Raw genomic sequence first — 16,195 nt, 5'->3', positions numbered from 1 at the left:
AGGAATGAAGTCTTCAGATTTAGTAGGAAGGCATGATACTTCCAAAACTGACCGTTGCTGTAAGGAAAGCTTTTTTCTCATATTCCCCCCCCCTCCCCCCCCCCTTCTATAACTGAATTAAAACGGAAGTACCAATCTCTGTATTCAGTCTTTTAAACACAAAGCAAGTTAAATGCTAAAAGCTCCAAAGTGCTTCATTACTTTGAATATTAAATTACTGAAAATGAAATATATGGAGTCCAGAAAGATAAAATTGCTACTATTTACATTTTTGGTGGAGAAATGCTCTGAAACAGCTGGAAAGAGTAACACTTAAAAAACCCATAGTCTTCTTCCTTTACCATTTTGTCTTCTAATTCTTCTTGGCTATGAAAATATCCTTTTTAAATGAAAACAACTTCAATGGAACACAAATGTTTCTAAGAGGACATTAGCAACTTATTTTCTTTATTACTTTCTCATTATATTTATAATGAAGAAATAATTATTTCTAGGCTGTTTCCTGCCAGATGCTGTTCTAGTAGCTCTAATAGGACATATCTTAAAATAACTGCTTGGTAACAAGAACAAGAAACTAAATATTTCGTCCTTACTCATGTTTTCCTTTCTCTTCCTTTTCTCTCTCTTGAAGTAACTTCATTGATTTGGGTTCTTTCATAAATTCTGGCCTGCTTATATCTTTTTCCTCCATTATTTGTTATTGAGGCAATTCATAAAATCACCTTTATGGGGGAAAAGTGACTACAGAGGGCATCTGATGTTCAAAAAAGGCAGAGATTACCTCTGTTTTAATGCCAACAGAGGCAGGATGAGAATCCTCAGGCTGTTTCACACCAGCTCAAAACATCTCTCCTCACCACTTCCTTTGTACCACCACTAAGACAAGGAACCAGATCAGAGAACTGATCCCGCTGGCAACTAACCAGCCAAAAGACCAGCCAAACTTGGCTTTTTAGCTAGACAAGTTATTTCAGCCAGCTCATCACCATCACACAAATACTTCTCCCCACACAACACAAGACAGCAAGGAAGAAGGTGGCAGCGCTATATTCAGATTCATCAGTAATATAGTTTTATGGTAGAGTAATCACAGTCTTAAAAAAAACCCAAACCAAAACCAAAACCAGAAAATCCCCCATAGATTCTGCTAGCAGTCTGTCTGGAGCAGGCTGCCTCAGTGGATGGTGGGACATAAGCCAGCTCCAATCCAGAAGCCTCTTAGAGCAACCTTGCCCTGAATCCTGCCCTGCTTAACATGCTTCATGAGCCCTTCGAATAAGGGTTAAATACTCAAGGCCAGGATTTTGCACAAGTGGATACACTTTCCCATGAATATGCTGCTGGTATTGATTTGCAAAGGCATGTGCCAATGAAACAAAAGGATATTTTCATTTTAATTTTACAAGAACTCCAGTTATCTGAAACTCCTCAAATCTTCACCACAGCTCTGGTGCCAGAGAATGTTGCCAAAAATTAATAAAAAATGGTTCCATGTACCTATGGAATCTCTATTTATGAAAAGCATATTATTCAGTTGACAACCTGGTATATTCGAACTGAAAAAGAGATGCCCAACCTTGCAAATGTAAAGCAGACTATGGAGTTACTGTTAATAATAAGGTTAACTATCTCATACTTTGAAAGCACTTTGAAAAAATACCTGTACACATTCTTGACTTCCGAGTCCTCTGTCACTGTGCATCTTTACATACCATGGAAATGAGTCACCAGCACAAGATGATGAGGCAAAGCACAGCAGTACTCAATTATATTTTGTAATGCACTGAGTTCAGAAGTCCGAGTGCTGTCGCCTGATTCTTCTATCAACCTCCAGCTGAGTTTTTCCCATGGATGAAAACATATTCACAAATAATTATTATTTCCTTAAATTCTTCTCTATGCCATCAGATCATTCATAGAGTGCTATGTCAGTTAACAGCAACATGGATACAACATTCAAAAAAACACAGCACAAAGGTTGAAGGCACTCAACATCAGCAAGACCACCAGCAGGAAATAACCTAGATTTTTGTGCTAGTTGAGGGTTAATTCAGTAGTTCTGTATTTTTGCTCAGGACCTTTTTCTTGAAAATACAGATATGAAGATGATCATAAAAAAGAAAAAAAAAAAAAGAAAAAAATTACCTACCTTACATGGTGCTTTCCATCCAAAAAGGAAATCTTCCAAAACAAGACTGCTTGTAACTGTGTCTTGAGTCTGCCTCCCTTACAATTCAGGGAATTCATATTATTTGAATGGATACATACATATGCATGCATCCAGGCTGCAATCACATTAGTATTTTAAATGCTAAAACTATGCTATTATATAAAAAGAGCATTCAATAGTTGATGGAAATTTGGATGGTTTTCTAAAAAGGAAATCTCCAAGGCCTTTTTATTTTTCCTGCTGTTAATTTTATTTTAAAGAAGCCATCACACTCTCAGTTTCTCTTGCACAAGAGAAATTAAAATAGAATATAACAACAACAAAAAAAAATTGTAGCGAACTGAAGTGGATAAGGACTGGTTTGCTTTCGAGTCCTTTCTAGTGGAATAACATAAAAAGCATAAGTCTGAGATATATGTAGATGCACTATGTTACGGTCTAGAAGGCCCTGTTAGTCAATTCTGAAGTAAATGCCTACTGCATTGTCTAATTCATGTGAAAACAAGGTATGTTTTACAAATTCTACCAATTTTACAATAACTGCATTTTTCATTCCCTCTGGTTAAAACAACAGTACATAACATTAGCAAAGAGAGATCTTTATAGAGTGCTCTGTACTTCACACTACTCTCACTTGCTTGGGATGCAGCAAACACTTTCAGTCTGATTTACTCAGAACATGCTGAAACTGCTCACCACACACGTTTTATCCAAAAAGGCTACATTTTGACTCTGAGGGGAGACCTACAAATTAAGACTGTACAAAATAACACCCATCAGACTCTTTCAAAATGGTGCATTTTTCTGTTCAAAGTGTTCAAACTTCCTGTTCAAAGTACATTGAAGTCAATGAGAAACACCTATTGATTTCAATGGATACCAGTACACATCCTTATAACAACATAAATATAAGTAACTTTTGAAATCACACAGTGAAAGAAATACAGAGTCTTGAAAAAAACGGTGAGAAAAGATGCTATTGTCATTTAACTGGTTTCTATTTTTCCTGGATTTCTTCCTAGTTTGGGGAGATTGGGGATGTGGTTTATACTGACCTCCATAAGGCTATTTAGCTTTTGGATTTTCACTAAATAAGAAACCTTATTTATGGAGTTTTGATCCTCCAACTTCATGCTCTTTCACTTTATTCTTGTCAGACTATGAACAGAAGCCCCTTCTGTTCTTCCCACTTTCCACTGACCTACACAAACTTACTGCTACATAGTTATGCAATGCTTCTACAACTTTGATCTTCCTTGCCTTTATCAGAAAACATTATACTTTACTTAGGCTTCTCAACACCTCAGTTGCCATTTTCCTAATCTGTTATTCAATGTTGGGATTAAATAAAACCAAGAGCAAATTTTCGTCAGCTGTCTGTAGTGTAATTCACAACAGTCAGTGCTAGCCACACACCACCTACCTATTTTAATGCAGTCAAGCCTATTGACAACTCCCAGGAAGACAAGAAAGAACTCACCAAAACTCCTTTCTTCCTAAAACCTTTGGGTCAAGCAAAAGCTCTGGAGCACGGTGTGCAAAGTCCATCATCTACTCTGCTTTCTAAATAGATCTCTTGGAAGCTTTGGGGATTTGGAGGGTGAGTGTGCTACAGCAGAAACCGTGCTCCAGCTTTCACACTGAGCAAGATTCTCCTAGGAAATCTCCTGTAGCACCTATGGGAAAATGTCTCAGGTGGCCAATATGGTCATTTCTTCCACTCTGGCCTTCCCTCCGCTTCCAATAGCGGGAGGAATATGGGAATGTTAGGTTTTGGATAAACTGGATATATATACACTGTATACTCCGATGTCCTCACATGGCACACAGACACTGTGCTAAAGCATAAGGTATACTTAAGCCAAATGATATACAGGAGATATGCAAGAAAATGGAAGGAGACAGAAATCTGTGCATATTGAAAAACTGAGTTCATCTGCTTTTCTGTAGAAATACTGGTTATATCCAATTAAATACAGTTACTTGGTTTCCCCAATTTTTTTGCGAAGTCCAGCCTGAATGATGAAAATTTTAAGATGCCAAAGAGGGTATGTTTGAACATTCTGTAATCAATACCTTTTAGTTCCTATTAACAGAAAAGCTCTAATCATATTCCTTATTAAATTATTTACCTCTATCATTGAATTATCTTATGGTCTACTTGCCTGATCACGGGGTAATGTAGACTGGATGACAAAACAGTCTACAAAGTCTACTTGGTTTTCCCTTAAAAGACACATGGGAGAAGAAATGTGCTACCAACATCCATTTGATGGGGATGAGCCCATTTTATAGGAGGAGAAACATAGTCCAGTTCTGCCAGTGAGCTTGAGGAGCTCAGGTCACCAAGGAGGGCTGGGGTCTAGGCTTGCCGCCTTGCTTGGCTTCATTACTTTCATACTTGCAGTGAAACCTGTTGATAGTAGGCCGATAGAAATTTGACCTTGCTCACAATTGTCTATAAAATATACTTCAGCTCCCATGAAGGCAATCTCCCTCAACTTAGTTTTTAACTGGTTCTCTCAAATGATTGTGCTAGTGGTTGGGGCTGCATCACTGCAGTCTGTGGGAGTTTTGCTGTTGGTAACAATGTCTCCGAGGAAACAGCAGTCAGTGAAGATCTAGCTCCGTTTCCTGGTAAGGTTTTTTGGCTTTCTATCCAGTTTCCTTTAATGTTGATTGAGACGACTTACCTGAAGAGTTTGGTTAATTTTAAATCACTATGGTACTGTCAAAAAAGATTGCCTGATGTAGGCAATAGCAAATAATAAAAATAGCTCCTGCAGAGTTCATCTCACACAAACCCATCCCTAATTAATCATTTGGTCACTGAAATGACACCTGCAACATTCTCCCTTAGGATTTTAGTTAGCAGTGTTGAGTATTTGAGCTACTACATTTAATACAGATTTTGTTTGTGCTTCTGAATTACACAGTATTCAGAACCTGCCAGTTTACTGCAGGCTTTTGACTGCTTCTGATCACTCTACAAGGAGATTAAATATAATGAAGAACAACTGTTAACAATAACCTCCTGTTCACATTGTCCATAGGTACTTTGGAAAGCTAGTTACAATAGTTTTTTCATGTACTGTAACAAAAAAATGTAGCACAGTACTATAAATTGGTCCTAGACTCATAATTAGATTTTTTTTTCTTAAAATCTCATTTTGAACATAGGCATTCAAATGTTGGAAGGTACTTCAGAAATAAACTCATGGGTTAAAAATAGATTTTCTTAGTGTGGTATCATTAAAAATTTCTTCCAAAATAGAAGGATATAAATATTTAAAATCTTTATTTTTTAATCCTCTTTTCTTCTTTGTAAGTCTTTAAAATGAAATGGGAACTCAAATGAATACAAATAGCACATTGAACCCTGAACCAGTGTTGATCCTACTGAACAATGCACTGAAAAAGCTGATTGTACAATCATTATACAGGGATGGGTGGAAGGATGAGACAGCTTTTTCTAGTGAGTTGTTTGAAGCTCTTCCTAAGAGAAAGCACACTTGGTTTTTATCATAGAAGAAAACAGAGTAATTTCAGTAACTTATGGTGCAAACACTAGGTTTGAAACACAGCAAGACATCATTCTTCATACTAGAAATATTCTCTCATTTGTGCAATTATGATCAGTAACTGCCAGAGAAGTAGCTTTGTTTCTTCTGGCTCAACAAAATAAACAATCTCTTGTATACTGTCTTCTATTCTGACAATATGAAATAATGCGATCAAATCAGGGAAGAAGCAGCTATAGCAACTAGAAATACAGCCAAAGATGCAAACTACTGCAATTAGACACCTTGCACAGGTGCTCCATTTTCAGTTCAGTGCTACAGCACATGTAATGATTTTCTGAAGAATGTTGTAATCACAGACTTTTCCTAGATGTAAAACACAAAAAGGAAAGGACCATACCTGGCCTTCTGAGAGCATCACTTAAGCAAAGAACAGGCTAAGGTAACAATTTATACCACTATATCATAATAAAGTCATGTAAGACAATCCCACATCCCTATCATTCTATCATTGACAGCCCAATGCTATACATGAAATAGCCTGGGAACCATACTACATGCTGTAGGACACGTCTTGCAGTGTCTCAGGTCGTGCAAGTTAAATGTCATATTCTCAGCCATGAACTGACTAAAAGGTTTGGAGAGACAGAAAGAGGCACAAAAATATAGTATAATTTCACCATTACAGAGTCTTTTTACTCTGATTCTTCTCCCAACATAGTCTAGGGCAGTCTCATACATGCCCTCAAGTGCCCCAGATTCTTATGGCCTCTATCAGTCACTTTATTATTACCTCAGCACAAAAATCACTCAACACTTACCTGATCTGTCCCCAACATAAAACTTTGACCACAGGCCACCAATCTGCTATTCCAGTCAATTGAAGCCAAGGATTAGTCCAGACCCTTTAAAGGCACAGCCAAATCACAGCTGAGAATTTGGCCTTTGATTTTTACATGTCACCTGCACAGAAACACTAACCACTTGCCTAGCCAGATGGATCTGTACAAACATTTTCAGGTTTATTCCCAGCGTATCTTCCACTCATTCTCATGAAAAGAACATTTCTAATTAAGATTTCTATCAGGTTTAAACAATTCAATTCTTTAATAAAGTTGCCTGCCTGCATATTGCAGTTTGAGCCACTAAGAAAAGAACTTATCTATGCCACAGTTTAAGAGAAACAAATGGATCATAAACTTTTTATTCCTCAGGCTCCACCTAAAACCTTTATTTTCATATTTATGTCACAACATTCCTTCACAAAAAGGTGTGTCTCATTCACTCAAAGATGTGCCATAGCCACGCTCATCAAAGCACAGGAAAATTTGTTTTGCTCAATTTTGAAGCCACTTTTATCAACTGTGTTGAAAATTTAACTTGACACAAATATATATAAAGCAGAGGGTGGGGGGGAGTGAGAGGAGGAGTATGTGTTCAAAGGAAATCAGAGGAATGTGATTGAAAAATGGGGAGGGGGTGTGATCCTAAACCCCAAAGCAACCAAAGGCAGAACAAAAAATTCAAATAAAAAGTTGAACATTGTAGGCCTGGTCCTCATCTACCACAACTGATGTAATTTAGGAATAAAGCCACTCAAGCTGGTCAACAAGGTCAAAGAAGAACCAACACTTAAGATTACCTTACCAAACCAAAACCTCCAATTTTGAAAATTACATCAGATTTCAGATTTTACAACGTGCACTCATTCTTATTTTGGAGTGAGAATTTCCCAGGTTGCAATGCAAAATAATGCTTAGTAAAAATATACGGAGCTCTACAACTCCTTTGCATAACTTTTCTGGAGTTGCACTCTCCCAGGCTGGACTCTCTTTTCTTTTTCCACTGTTCATTTTCTTCCCCCCATTCTGCCAATTTTAATCTAGCAGGGAAAGTCTTTTTTCTATCAAGCACTGTCTAAATATTCAGGACACAGACCTTGCACTCCAAGAATGCAATGCTCTGTCCAGACAGCAGTGCTGGGTGCCTCAGGGATCTGAAATAATCAACATGTGTATTCCTAGCAGTCAAGATGTGTTCCACTGCACAGCTGTGCACCTCTGCCTTTGATTTGTTTCAGGTGCATGTTCCTCCCAAAGGCAAGTTCTGTGTAGCCAGAGTAGTCTGAAGAGAGTGATGGTTCACTGCTAGCTGAAGGGAGGAAGATAAATCTGTTACCCATTACCCTGGTAGGAGTCAACTAATTATCCCCAATAACTCCAGCCTTTACAATGGGAAAGTAGCACACAGCTTTTATAAATAAGAATTATTGACCTCTTTTTAATAGTTTCAAAAGAAGAAACTCTGCATCAAATGTGAGTATAATTTAGGAACTACTACATAGCAGCAAAACTACATTAGACTTTCCGATTTTTCCATGGTATCCTTGGATAGATACACCACCCAGTAGACCATGTTAAATGCTCCAAAGGTAACAGGAAATAAAATGCGTGCATATTTGTCTATCTTACTCGTGCCAGAATGGGAGGCAGGGGGAGCAGGTGGTGTGACAGCAGATGGCTTTGCAGATCCTCCTAACGTGTTAGGTGTAGTGGTCTGAATCTGCTCCAGTCTAGATCCAAGCAAGCGCTGAATGGAAGGGGATCCAGCTGTGGCATGCTGGGATACAAATCCAGTTAAAATTGGGGTAGAAGGAGGAGCTGGAGGGGTAGCTCTTGCAGAAGATAATGTCTCTGATGCATTGATTCGTGTGAAAGGGTTGGGACTTGATGCAGAAAGGGAATGGGGTGTAATGTCAGAAGACCCCTGAGCTACAGAGGGAGGCTGGATGGAGCTATGCCTTGTGTCAATTCGGCTCCTACCATCAGCTTCAGACTGTACTGTGGCATTTGTTCTTTTCCTCACATTTGAGTTGGCATCTGTACTCTGCAAAGTTAAAAAAAAAACATACTAGTCATTCTTAAAATAAACACACAGAATCAATGGAAACTTTATAATCAAGCACTATCAGAGTAATACTCACAAATAGAACCAGCAGCTCGATCCTGAAGCACAAAGATACCACGTGCTCATGAAAATAGATTTATTAGCATATAAAGTGATAAACAAGAGTTCCTTTTACCTGTGGCTGGAATACCAGGGTGAACATACCTGATGCATCATATTCCATGTGATGTGGTACCTATGTGAATTCAATATGATGAAGCTAAGGATTCTTGCATTAGAGTCCATTTTTTTTTTTTTTATTTCCAGGCTTACACGCAGAACAAAATTCTCTGATGTTTACCTATTTTCTCATGATATAAAAACATTCTAGAGGCAACTTACCACCATGATGGTTTAGTTATGGCTTATATCTCCAGAAAAGAAACTACCATATATAAGGAACTCCGGCCTGTCTTCTAGAGTAGATGCTATTAAAATGCAAGTATTTATAAAACCAAGTCACCACAGTGCAGCTCTTTCAGAAATAAAGACAGTGCTTTTTCACATCAAACATAGGCAATAAATTCTCCAGCTGTAATTGATCTAGTGAATAAACCAGTCTTTCATCAACTACTCCTTTCCATTAATTAAACTAAGAAAAGTGGTAAATTCTCCATCACTTGATGTCTTCAGGCAAGTCTGGATGTCTTCTGAAAGATATACTTAAGCCAAATAGTACTTATTAGGCTGGATGAGAAACTGAAAGACAGATAAATAAGTACAGAGTTTAATATTTACTGACTTCTGAGAGTGGGACTCAGGCTCTGCCGTTCTTCTCTGTATCTAAGAGGAAGCCTAACATCTCTTGAATCTCCTTTTGGAAGCGCACCTGAAGAACACTCTTTTGAACCTTCAGCCCTGCACCTAAAATATTATATAAAACATATTATATTTTAAATATAATACTTGAATATATTTTGTGCAAAGACTCATTGCTTTCCAAAAGCAAAGATATAATGCAGATAGAGTACTGTCCAGGTTTCAGCTTTAACCACGACAGGTACATATTCACAGTAGCAGCAGTACAAGTCTAAATACAGGGAGAACCAAATAACCACTCGTTATAGATCAAAAAAAAAAAAAAACATAAAAAAAAAAATCACGTTTTGCACCTCTCTAATGATACTGTTCCCAAGTACTGCTCTGCAACACAAGTACTGTGCCTTTGGCTCCACTTTTTTACACCCCTACCAGAGAACCCTGCCAAAGCTCACAGCACAAAGAAAAGGGAGAGGAAGTGGGCAATGATTTCCCTCCTTCATCCAACAGCAATTCTCTCCAGCTAAGTGTCAGAGCAGTAATGGAGAACAACCCAGGTGTTACTCAAGGTACTAACACCATGAGAAGTGAGCAGTGAGAAGAGTAACAATCAGGTCTGTTTGCTGCATCAGTTGTGCTTAGCTGCTTTGATCAAAGAAACAGAGAGATGGAGCTGAGAAAAAAATGAAAAAAATCAAATCACTTGACATCTCCAGTACTCCCACCATGGCCAGAATGCTGGTCCCAGATCCTGTTAATTGCAGTACAAATCAGTCATTGGCAATACTGCTGGCCTGAATTTATCTGAAGCTGTCATAGCTATATGCCAGTTCATGGCTGATGTATTTGCCAGCTCATGGTTGATAGATCAAAGAATCCCTCTTAAGTTTCACTTAGATTTCCTTCCTGCATAGAAGCATGTCAATCCCTTTATTTATTTTTCTGCATCTGCAATCCAAAGAAGCAGAGGACTGGAATAAATGCCAGAGGAAACTGGATTTCCTGAAAGAAACACTAATTGTACTGTCTGAAAGAGAAGCCTGAGTCACTCTTCGGGAAGTACAGAAGTACACACAGGTGTGCAATTTGGATACTTTCACACTAGGGTTGTTCCACACTAGGTTTCAAAACTGCTAAATTGAAATTATAAAGCACAATCAGGACAGGAGTGCATTTACTAGACACTTGGTAACACCTAGCAGAGTATTACATGTTACTTGAAGGCTTGCAAAGCTAAGCAGGTACGAGTCATTCACTGTCCAAAACAATAGTTCTGTTCTACGGAGAAGCTGGCACTAGAGTCATTGACAGGAGGAGAGTTTTACCTTCTAGGTGCAGCTCCTTGTTCAACTGGCTTTGTTCAGGTTAGATTCTCCCATCATAAAGTTCTCAAGCAGTGCCTGGTGAGCAAAAGTCCTTGGGCTGGGCCAGGGGTTTCAAAGTAGATCTGCACTGGAACTAACAAGTCTCACTTCCCTCCTTGTCTCTGCCTACATTAGACATGTAGCTTAGAGGCAGTGCCATTGCAGAAAAGTACCACACCTTCAGACACTCTAAGCCTATCCATAAAAGAGTGGTCCCAAGAGTAGAACAGAGAACTTGAATGCAGTTCTCAGAGGCACCAATTCAATGCTCCTGCTCACTTGTACTGCGACCTGTTTTCAACAACCATCTCAGTGCATCATCAACCACAGACACTGGTAAGACAGAGAAGTAACAGCCATGCTTATGCTCTCATCACAGTCATCTCCATTTCTTTAGTGGAAACATTTTTTCCATTGATAAGTTTGCATAACATTTCCTCTTCCCCCCACTTTGGCCGTCATCTAAGTGCCCAAATGAGACCTGTTGCTATATTTTATCCACTACTGATATCCCATTACAGTGCATATTCTAAAATAAAACTGTATATATATACACACATATACACATATATATCACATCGAATGGTCAAAACGTATAACTGTCTAAAACTCTACAGGGCATTCTCTTTCTTGCCACTGATACACAAAGCTTCCAATATTTCAGGAACTTTAAGATTAGAGAGAAACCCAGTTTCCTCATAAGTATTACAATGTACACATAAAGCCCAAAGAGATAACATTGTAAGATAACACAACATACCACTGCATAACATGCCCTAAAAATATGGGTACATACTTTTTTAATTCTCTTGAAACCACCTTTCATGCGCTTAGAACATGGAAATTAGAAATGCTGTTTCTAATGTGGTCTGCAGAGAACGTATCACTGCAACCTGTTTTTCTTGCATAATGTAATTGTCATAGCTTGGTTTTGTGTTCTTGAACTGCACCTTGCCCTTGAAACATACTGAAACGTATACTGGAAAAAGCACATTTCATACAGAGATGCAACATTATGTAGCAAAGGCAGGAGCTTTGGCCAGTGCTAGAGTAGCCCTGTTTACCATTAATACTCACTCTAACAGTGCTGGGAGCAACTTTAATATTGGAGATAGAAAATCTCCTGGGTCAGTATTCAGTTTCAATACCTTACACACTCCACAAGGCCCTGTCTAAGGGGAACACATTCAAACCCCCATCCCCAGTAAGTTTTGCAGAATCAGCATGCAACAGCAAAACAAGAGGCAGTCAGCCTGCCTCACTGCTTCCTTTTTTAACACGGCAGCTGTATTGTTCCCACTGTGAATGGTGAGCACCCACCTCTGTCCTCTGTCAAAGCTGAGCAGAATACATCCTCACTTGCCAGGATGGCCTCTCTAGCACATTGCCCACCACCTTCCCTCATATAGCCTTTTCTTGCTCTTGCCTTATTCAAGCCTAAATCATGACAATAGCTCACTCTGCCTTCAGGTGTCTCTCTTTTTAGGTTTGTCCAGTGAAAAAGTTTCTAGCAAAAATTTTTTGTTGGTGGTTGTATTCATACAATCCCTATATATTCCCCTATTCCTCTGTTATAAAGATAACTAATTTCTTCCCACATTAGTCTATTCCTTCTCTGTACTAATGCTATTGCACAACTCTACATCATCTGAAGATCAGTGCCAAGGTCACTAACAAAAAATATTAAACAAGTCTGATTCCATGGCCAAGCCTTAACAAACCAAATTCTATTGATATTAGCAGACATCAGATTAAACAGTACATTGCAAAACATAACATTCAGATTGTAATAAGCAAAACATTCCACAAGCATTTCAGCAATGCTGCATACCCCTAGTAAAAGGTTATTGTGATAATGGCAATCCGACCAACAAAATTATATACATATGTAAAGCGCTGCCTCACAAAATTATTTTACTTAGCCTTTTTAAAAGAACAGCAAGAAACACAAACCTACTGTCCTTCAGTAGCTTTTAGTTTGGAGGCACTGTATTGGGTTTGCGTGGCAAGGCTTTGGTACCAGGGGGGTACAGGGGTGGCTTCTGTGAGAAGCTGCTAGAAGCTTCCCCTATGTCCAATAGAGCCAATGCCAGCTGGCTGCAAGACAGACGCACTGCTGGCCAAAGCTGTGCCCATCAGCGGCAGTGGTAGTATCTCTGGGATAATGGACTTAAAATGGGGAAAAATTACTGCACAAGAGCAACTTCAGTCCAATAGAGGAGTGAGAATGTGTGAGAGGAACAGCTCTGCAGACACCAAGGTCAGTGCAGGAGGGGAGGAGGTGCTCCAGGCGCTGGAGCAGATTCCCCTGCAACCCGTGGTGCAGACCATGGTGAGTCAGGCTGTGCCCCTGCAGCCATGGAGATCCAGGGTGGAGCAGAAAACCACCTGCAGCCCATCAGGACCCCATGCCAGAGCAGGGGGACATCCAAAGGAAGCTGTAACCTTATGAGAAGCCCACGCTGGTGCAGATTTGCTGCAGGACTTGCGACACCGCAGAGGACCCATGCTGGAGCAGTCTGTTCCTGAAGGACTGCACCCCATGGGAGGGATCCCATGCTGGAGCAGGGAAAGAATATAAGGAGTCCTCCTCCTGAGGAGGACAAGATAATGTGTGATGAACTGAACAGCCCTCATTCCCCATCCCCCTGCATTGCTGGCAGGTAGGAGGTAGAGAATTCAGGAGTAAAGTTAAGCCTGGGAAGAAGGGAGGGGTGGGGGAAGGTGTTTTAAGATTTGCTTTTATTTGTCTCACTGCCCTGCTGTGATTTGATTGGTAATAAATTAATTTCCCCAAGTTGTCACTGTTTTGCCCATGATGGTAACTGGTGACTGATCTCTCCCTGTACTTATCTTGACTCATGAGACTTTCAGTATATTTTCTCTCCCCTGTCCAACTGAGGAGGGGAGTGATAGAGTGGCTCTGGTGGGCTCCCGGCATCCAGCCAGCGTCAACCCGCCATAGGCACAAAATCAAGAAATAAAACATTAAAATCAAGTGGAAGTCAAATTATAGTGCAACCCAAGAAATGAAGGGATTATCCAACTAAAGATTCCTTTCTGAGTACAAGTCAGGAAACCACTCAATTATTCTGAGCCGACAGAGAGCTGCTGTGCTAGTCCAGATGGGACTCCACAGGAAGTACTGAGTCCATGTTTTTTACATTCTCACTCTAGATTGAGAAAGAAACTGATTTTCTGGAGGCATTTCAGTGAGATTTTTGGGAGACATTTAGAATGGTGTAGCTCAGGAATGCAAAATGGGAGCCTGGAAACTACCGTAAAATGCAGCATATTCCAGCATGCAATGCCAGCCTTAATATATTTGCTAAAGATTGCCTTTCTATAAATACAACAACTTGCTGCTTACGTAAATGTCGCCTCACCCTTTCTTTGAAATATCTATCATTCTGACTTGGTCCAACCAACTCCACACTTCACAACCACTACAAAACCAGAAGCTGCAAGTACTTTTCTTTGCTCTACCCTCCTTCAAGTGGAAACCTTGCTGTTCATTCTGTTAGGAGACTTCAGCCTCTGAACCTTAACTGGCAGAAATACTATGGATAAAAGCTTCAAAATCCTGGGCAATGTCCATGCATAGACAAAGTTCTCAAGAGCTCTGATAATAATTTAAGAATATATTTTTTGCTTTAATTGTAGGACATCATCAGATAAAGCTCTGTGGCTGGCTGGGATATATTAATGCCAAGAATGTACAGCACTGATCTCCTATTTAACAGCCAAAATTTGCAACAGTGAAAGTTAAGTTTCAGCCTCCATGGGATTTCAAACATTTATCACCAAGATTTAGGGACACTAATATGCCAGAGGTAGATAGCTGACTGCACTAAGGAAGCCAATGAATTGACCAAACATAGAGAAATGCAGGCTCCAGTCTTTTTCAGAAGAGATTGATAATATTTCCTTCTTTCTGTCCAAATTAACATTTCATTAGTCCATATAACTAAAAACAAAAACAAAACAAAACTCAAAAGTGAGTACAAGAGATTTAGAAAGCTCTCATCCTATGCACACTTTACTATGGAGGCAGAATGGGGTGTAGGATAGAAGGTTCAAATTCTGTCAGATAAATTCCATCATACAGCATGCCCTATACAAAAGAGCTTTTGAAATATTTACTGTATTACAAAGCATAGAGATCTTTGTTAATTTTTGCATGGGTTTTAGCTTTAGAAGAACTGAAATAGGGAAAGATACATTCAGTACAAATTCTTACTTAAAAAATCATGATGGAAGATGCCCTTTTGCTAGTCCCAGAGCAGAATGTCCATTTTATTTGGCATGAAGATCAGATAACTAAACCGAACTCTCTGCAGGCATGTGTAAAATATAGTAATTAATGATATATCCTTCCCTTGACAAGTGGATTCACTTTTGCAATTGACCATGTGCAACTGACCATGAATAATACAATGAATGACGCTGTTAGCATACTTCAGGATAAATCTACATGACTTATTGTCAGATACTGTGGCAGATCTGTGAAGCAAGTCTGACAGTCAACTTCTGTGGCAGAATGTACAGAACAGAAAAGCCCCTACAATTAATCTATTGCCAAAAATCAATTTATAGATCATATGCTTTTCTATTTAAGTTCAACTTTGATAGATACGGCTGTTTACTACTGCACTAAAGTGATGCACAATGATTCAATCTAAACTTTTCAATATTTAACATGGTTTGCACACTATAAACAGCTGCTCACATAATGTGGAAATTCTGAAACTTTCTATAAGCCTATATGAGCCTTGACTTGAGAAAAAAAAAATGGATTGTTTTGTATGTATTACCAGTTTTTGACAAGCAAGCCAATTTTGCACTTCAATGAAGTCAAGATTGCAAATTTAGCATGAACTGAAGTAGCGTGCAGCAGCTGAGCTGAGATTCATGGGAAGGGGATCATCAGCACAGCAATATACAATACTGAATTTACAAAGTCAGTCATCTTGTTACAGAACAGAGAGCTGGTAACAACCACAGTGCATATTCCCTATGATAAGGCCAACCTAGAATGTGTAAAACAAACAAGTAGCATTATTTAAAAGTCACATGCCATGTCCTGGGGAGAATGCAGCAATGATAAAAGCAATTACCAGGCATCAGGTAACTTCATCCTTAGGGCTGTAGTATAAGAACGTAAGCACAGCGAACACTGCAAGCTGTGAGAAATTCTTGTGTTGGTACAGCCCTGTAGCACTCAAGAGCATCTTTCTATAGCCTGTTAGTGCTCAACATAACAGCTTTAAATCAGTCTCTGCAATTTTAAATTGCTTCATAGTTTTTATGATGGATACATCCTGTTGGGATGTAATTCAAAATAAGTGGTTCCTACTGCCTAAGCTAACAGACAGTAACACTCAGCACTGAAAATCCCCTTCATAAGTTTTCTGGCCACTAGGAAGCTCAGCCAT

The 16,195-nt window shown here is 39.2% G+C and overlaps 1 protein-coding gene across 4 annotated transcripts in view; it reads right to left on the bottom strand.

The window, feature by feature from the left end:
* Positions 1 to 3,598: 3,598 nt before the first annotated feature.
* Positions 3,599 to 16,195, bottom strand: part of GABRA4 (gamma-aminobutyric acid type A receptor subunit alpha4) — a 42,825-nt gene continuing 30,228 nt past the window's right edge. Inside the window, exons 9-10 of one of the 4 annotated variants that reach the window (XM_062607716.1) lie at positions 8,163 to 8,577; positions 3,599 to 7,842 (exon numbers count right to left, since the gene is read on the bottom strand). In XM_062607716.1, coding sequence (XP_062463700.1) covers positions 7,712 to 7,842; positions 8,163 to 8,577 — 546 coding nt within the window. In that variant the 3' untranslated portion in view covers positions 3,599 to 7,711. Of the gene's footprint in view, positions 7,843 to 7,930; positions 8,578 to 10,083; positions 10,345 to 16,195 lie in introns of those variants that run through there. The other 3 variants (XM_062607697.1, XM_062607706.1, XM_062607726.1) reach the window with 3 other exon arrangements.

Source organism: Pezoporus occidentalis, unplaced genomic scaffold, assembly GCF_034315485.1.
Source record: "Pezoporus occidentalis ecotype Australia unplaced genomic scaffold, CSIRO_AGI_Poc_V1 ctg1, whole genome shotgun sequence".
Lineage (NCBI taxonomy): Eukaryota > Metazoa > Chordata > Aves > Psittaciformes > Psittacidae > Pezoporus > Pezoporus occidentalis.
This window is presented reverse-complemented; position numbering and strand designations above follow the sequence as displayed.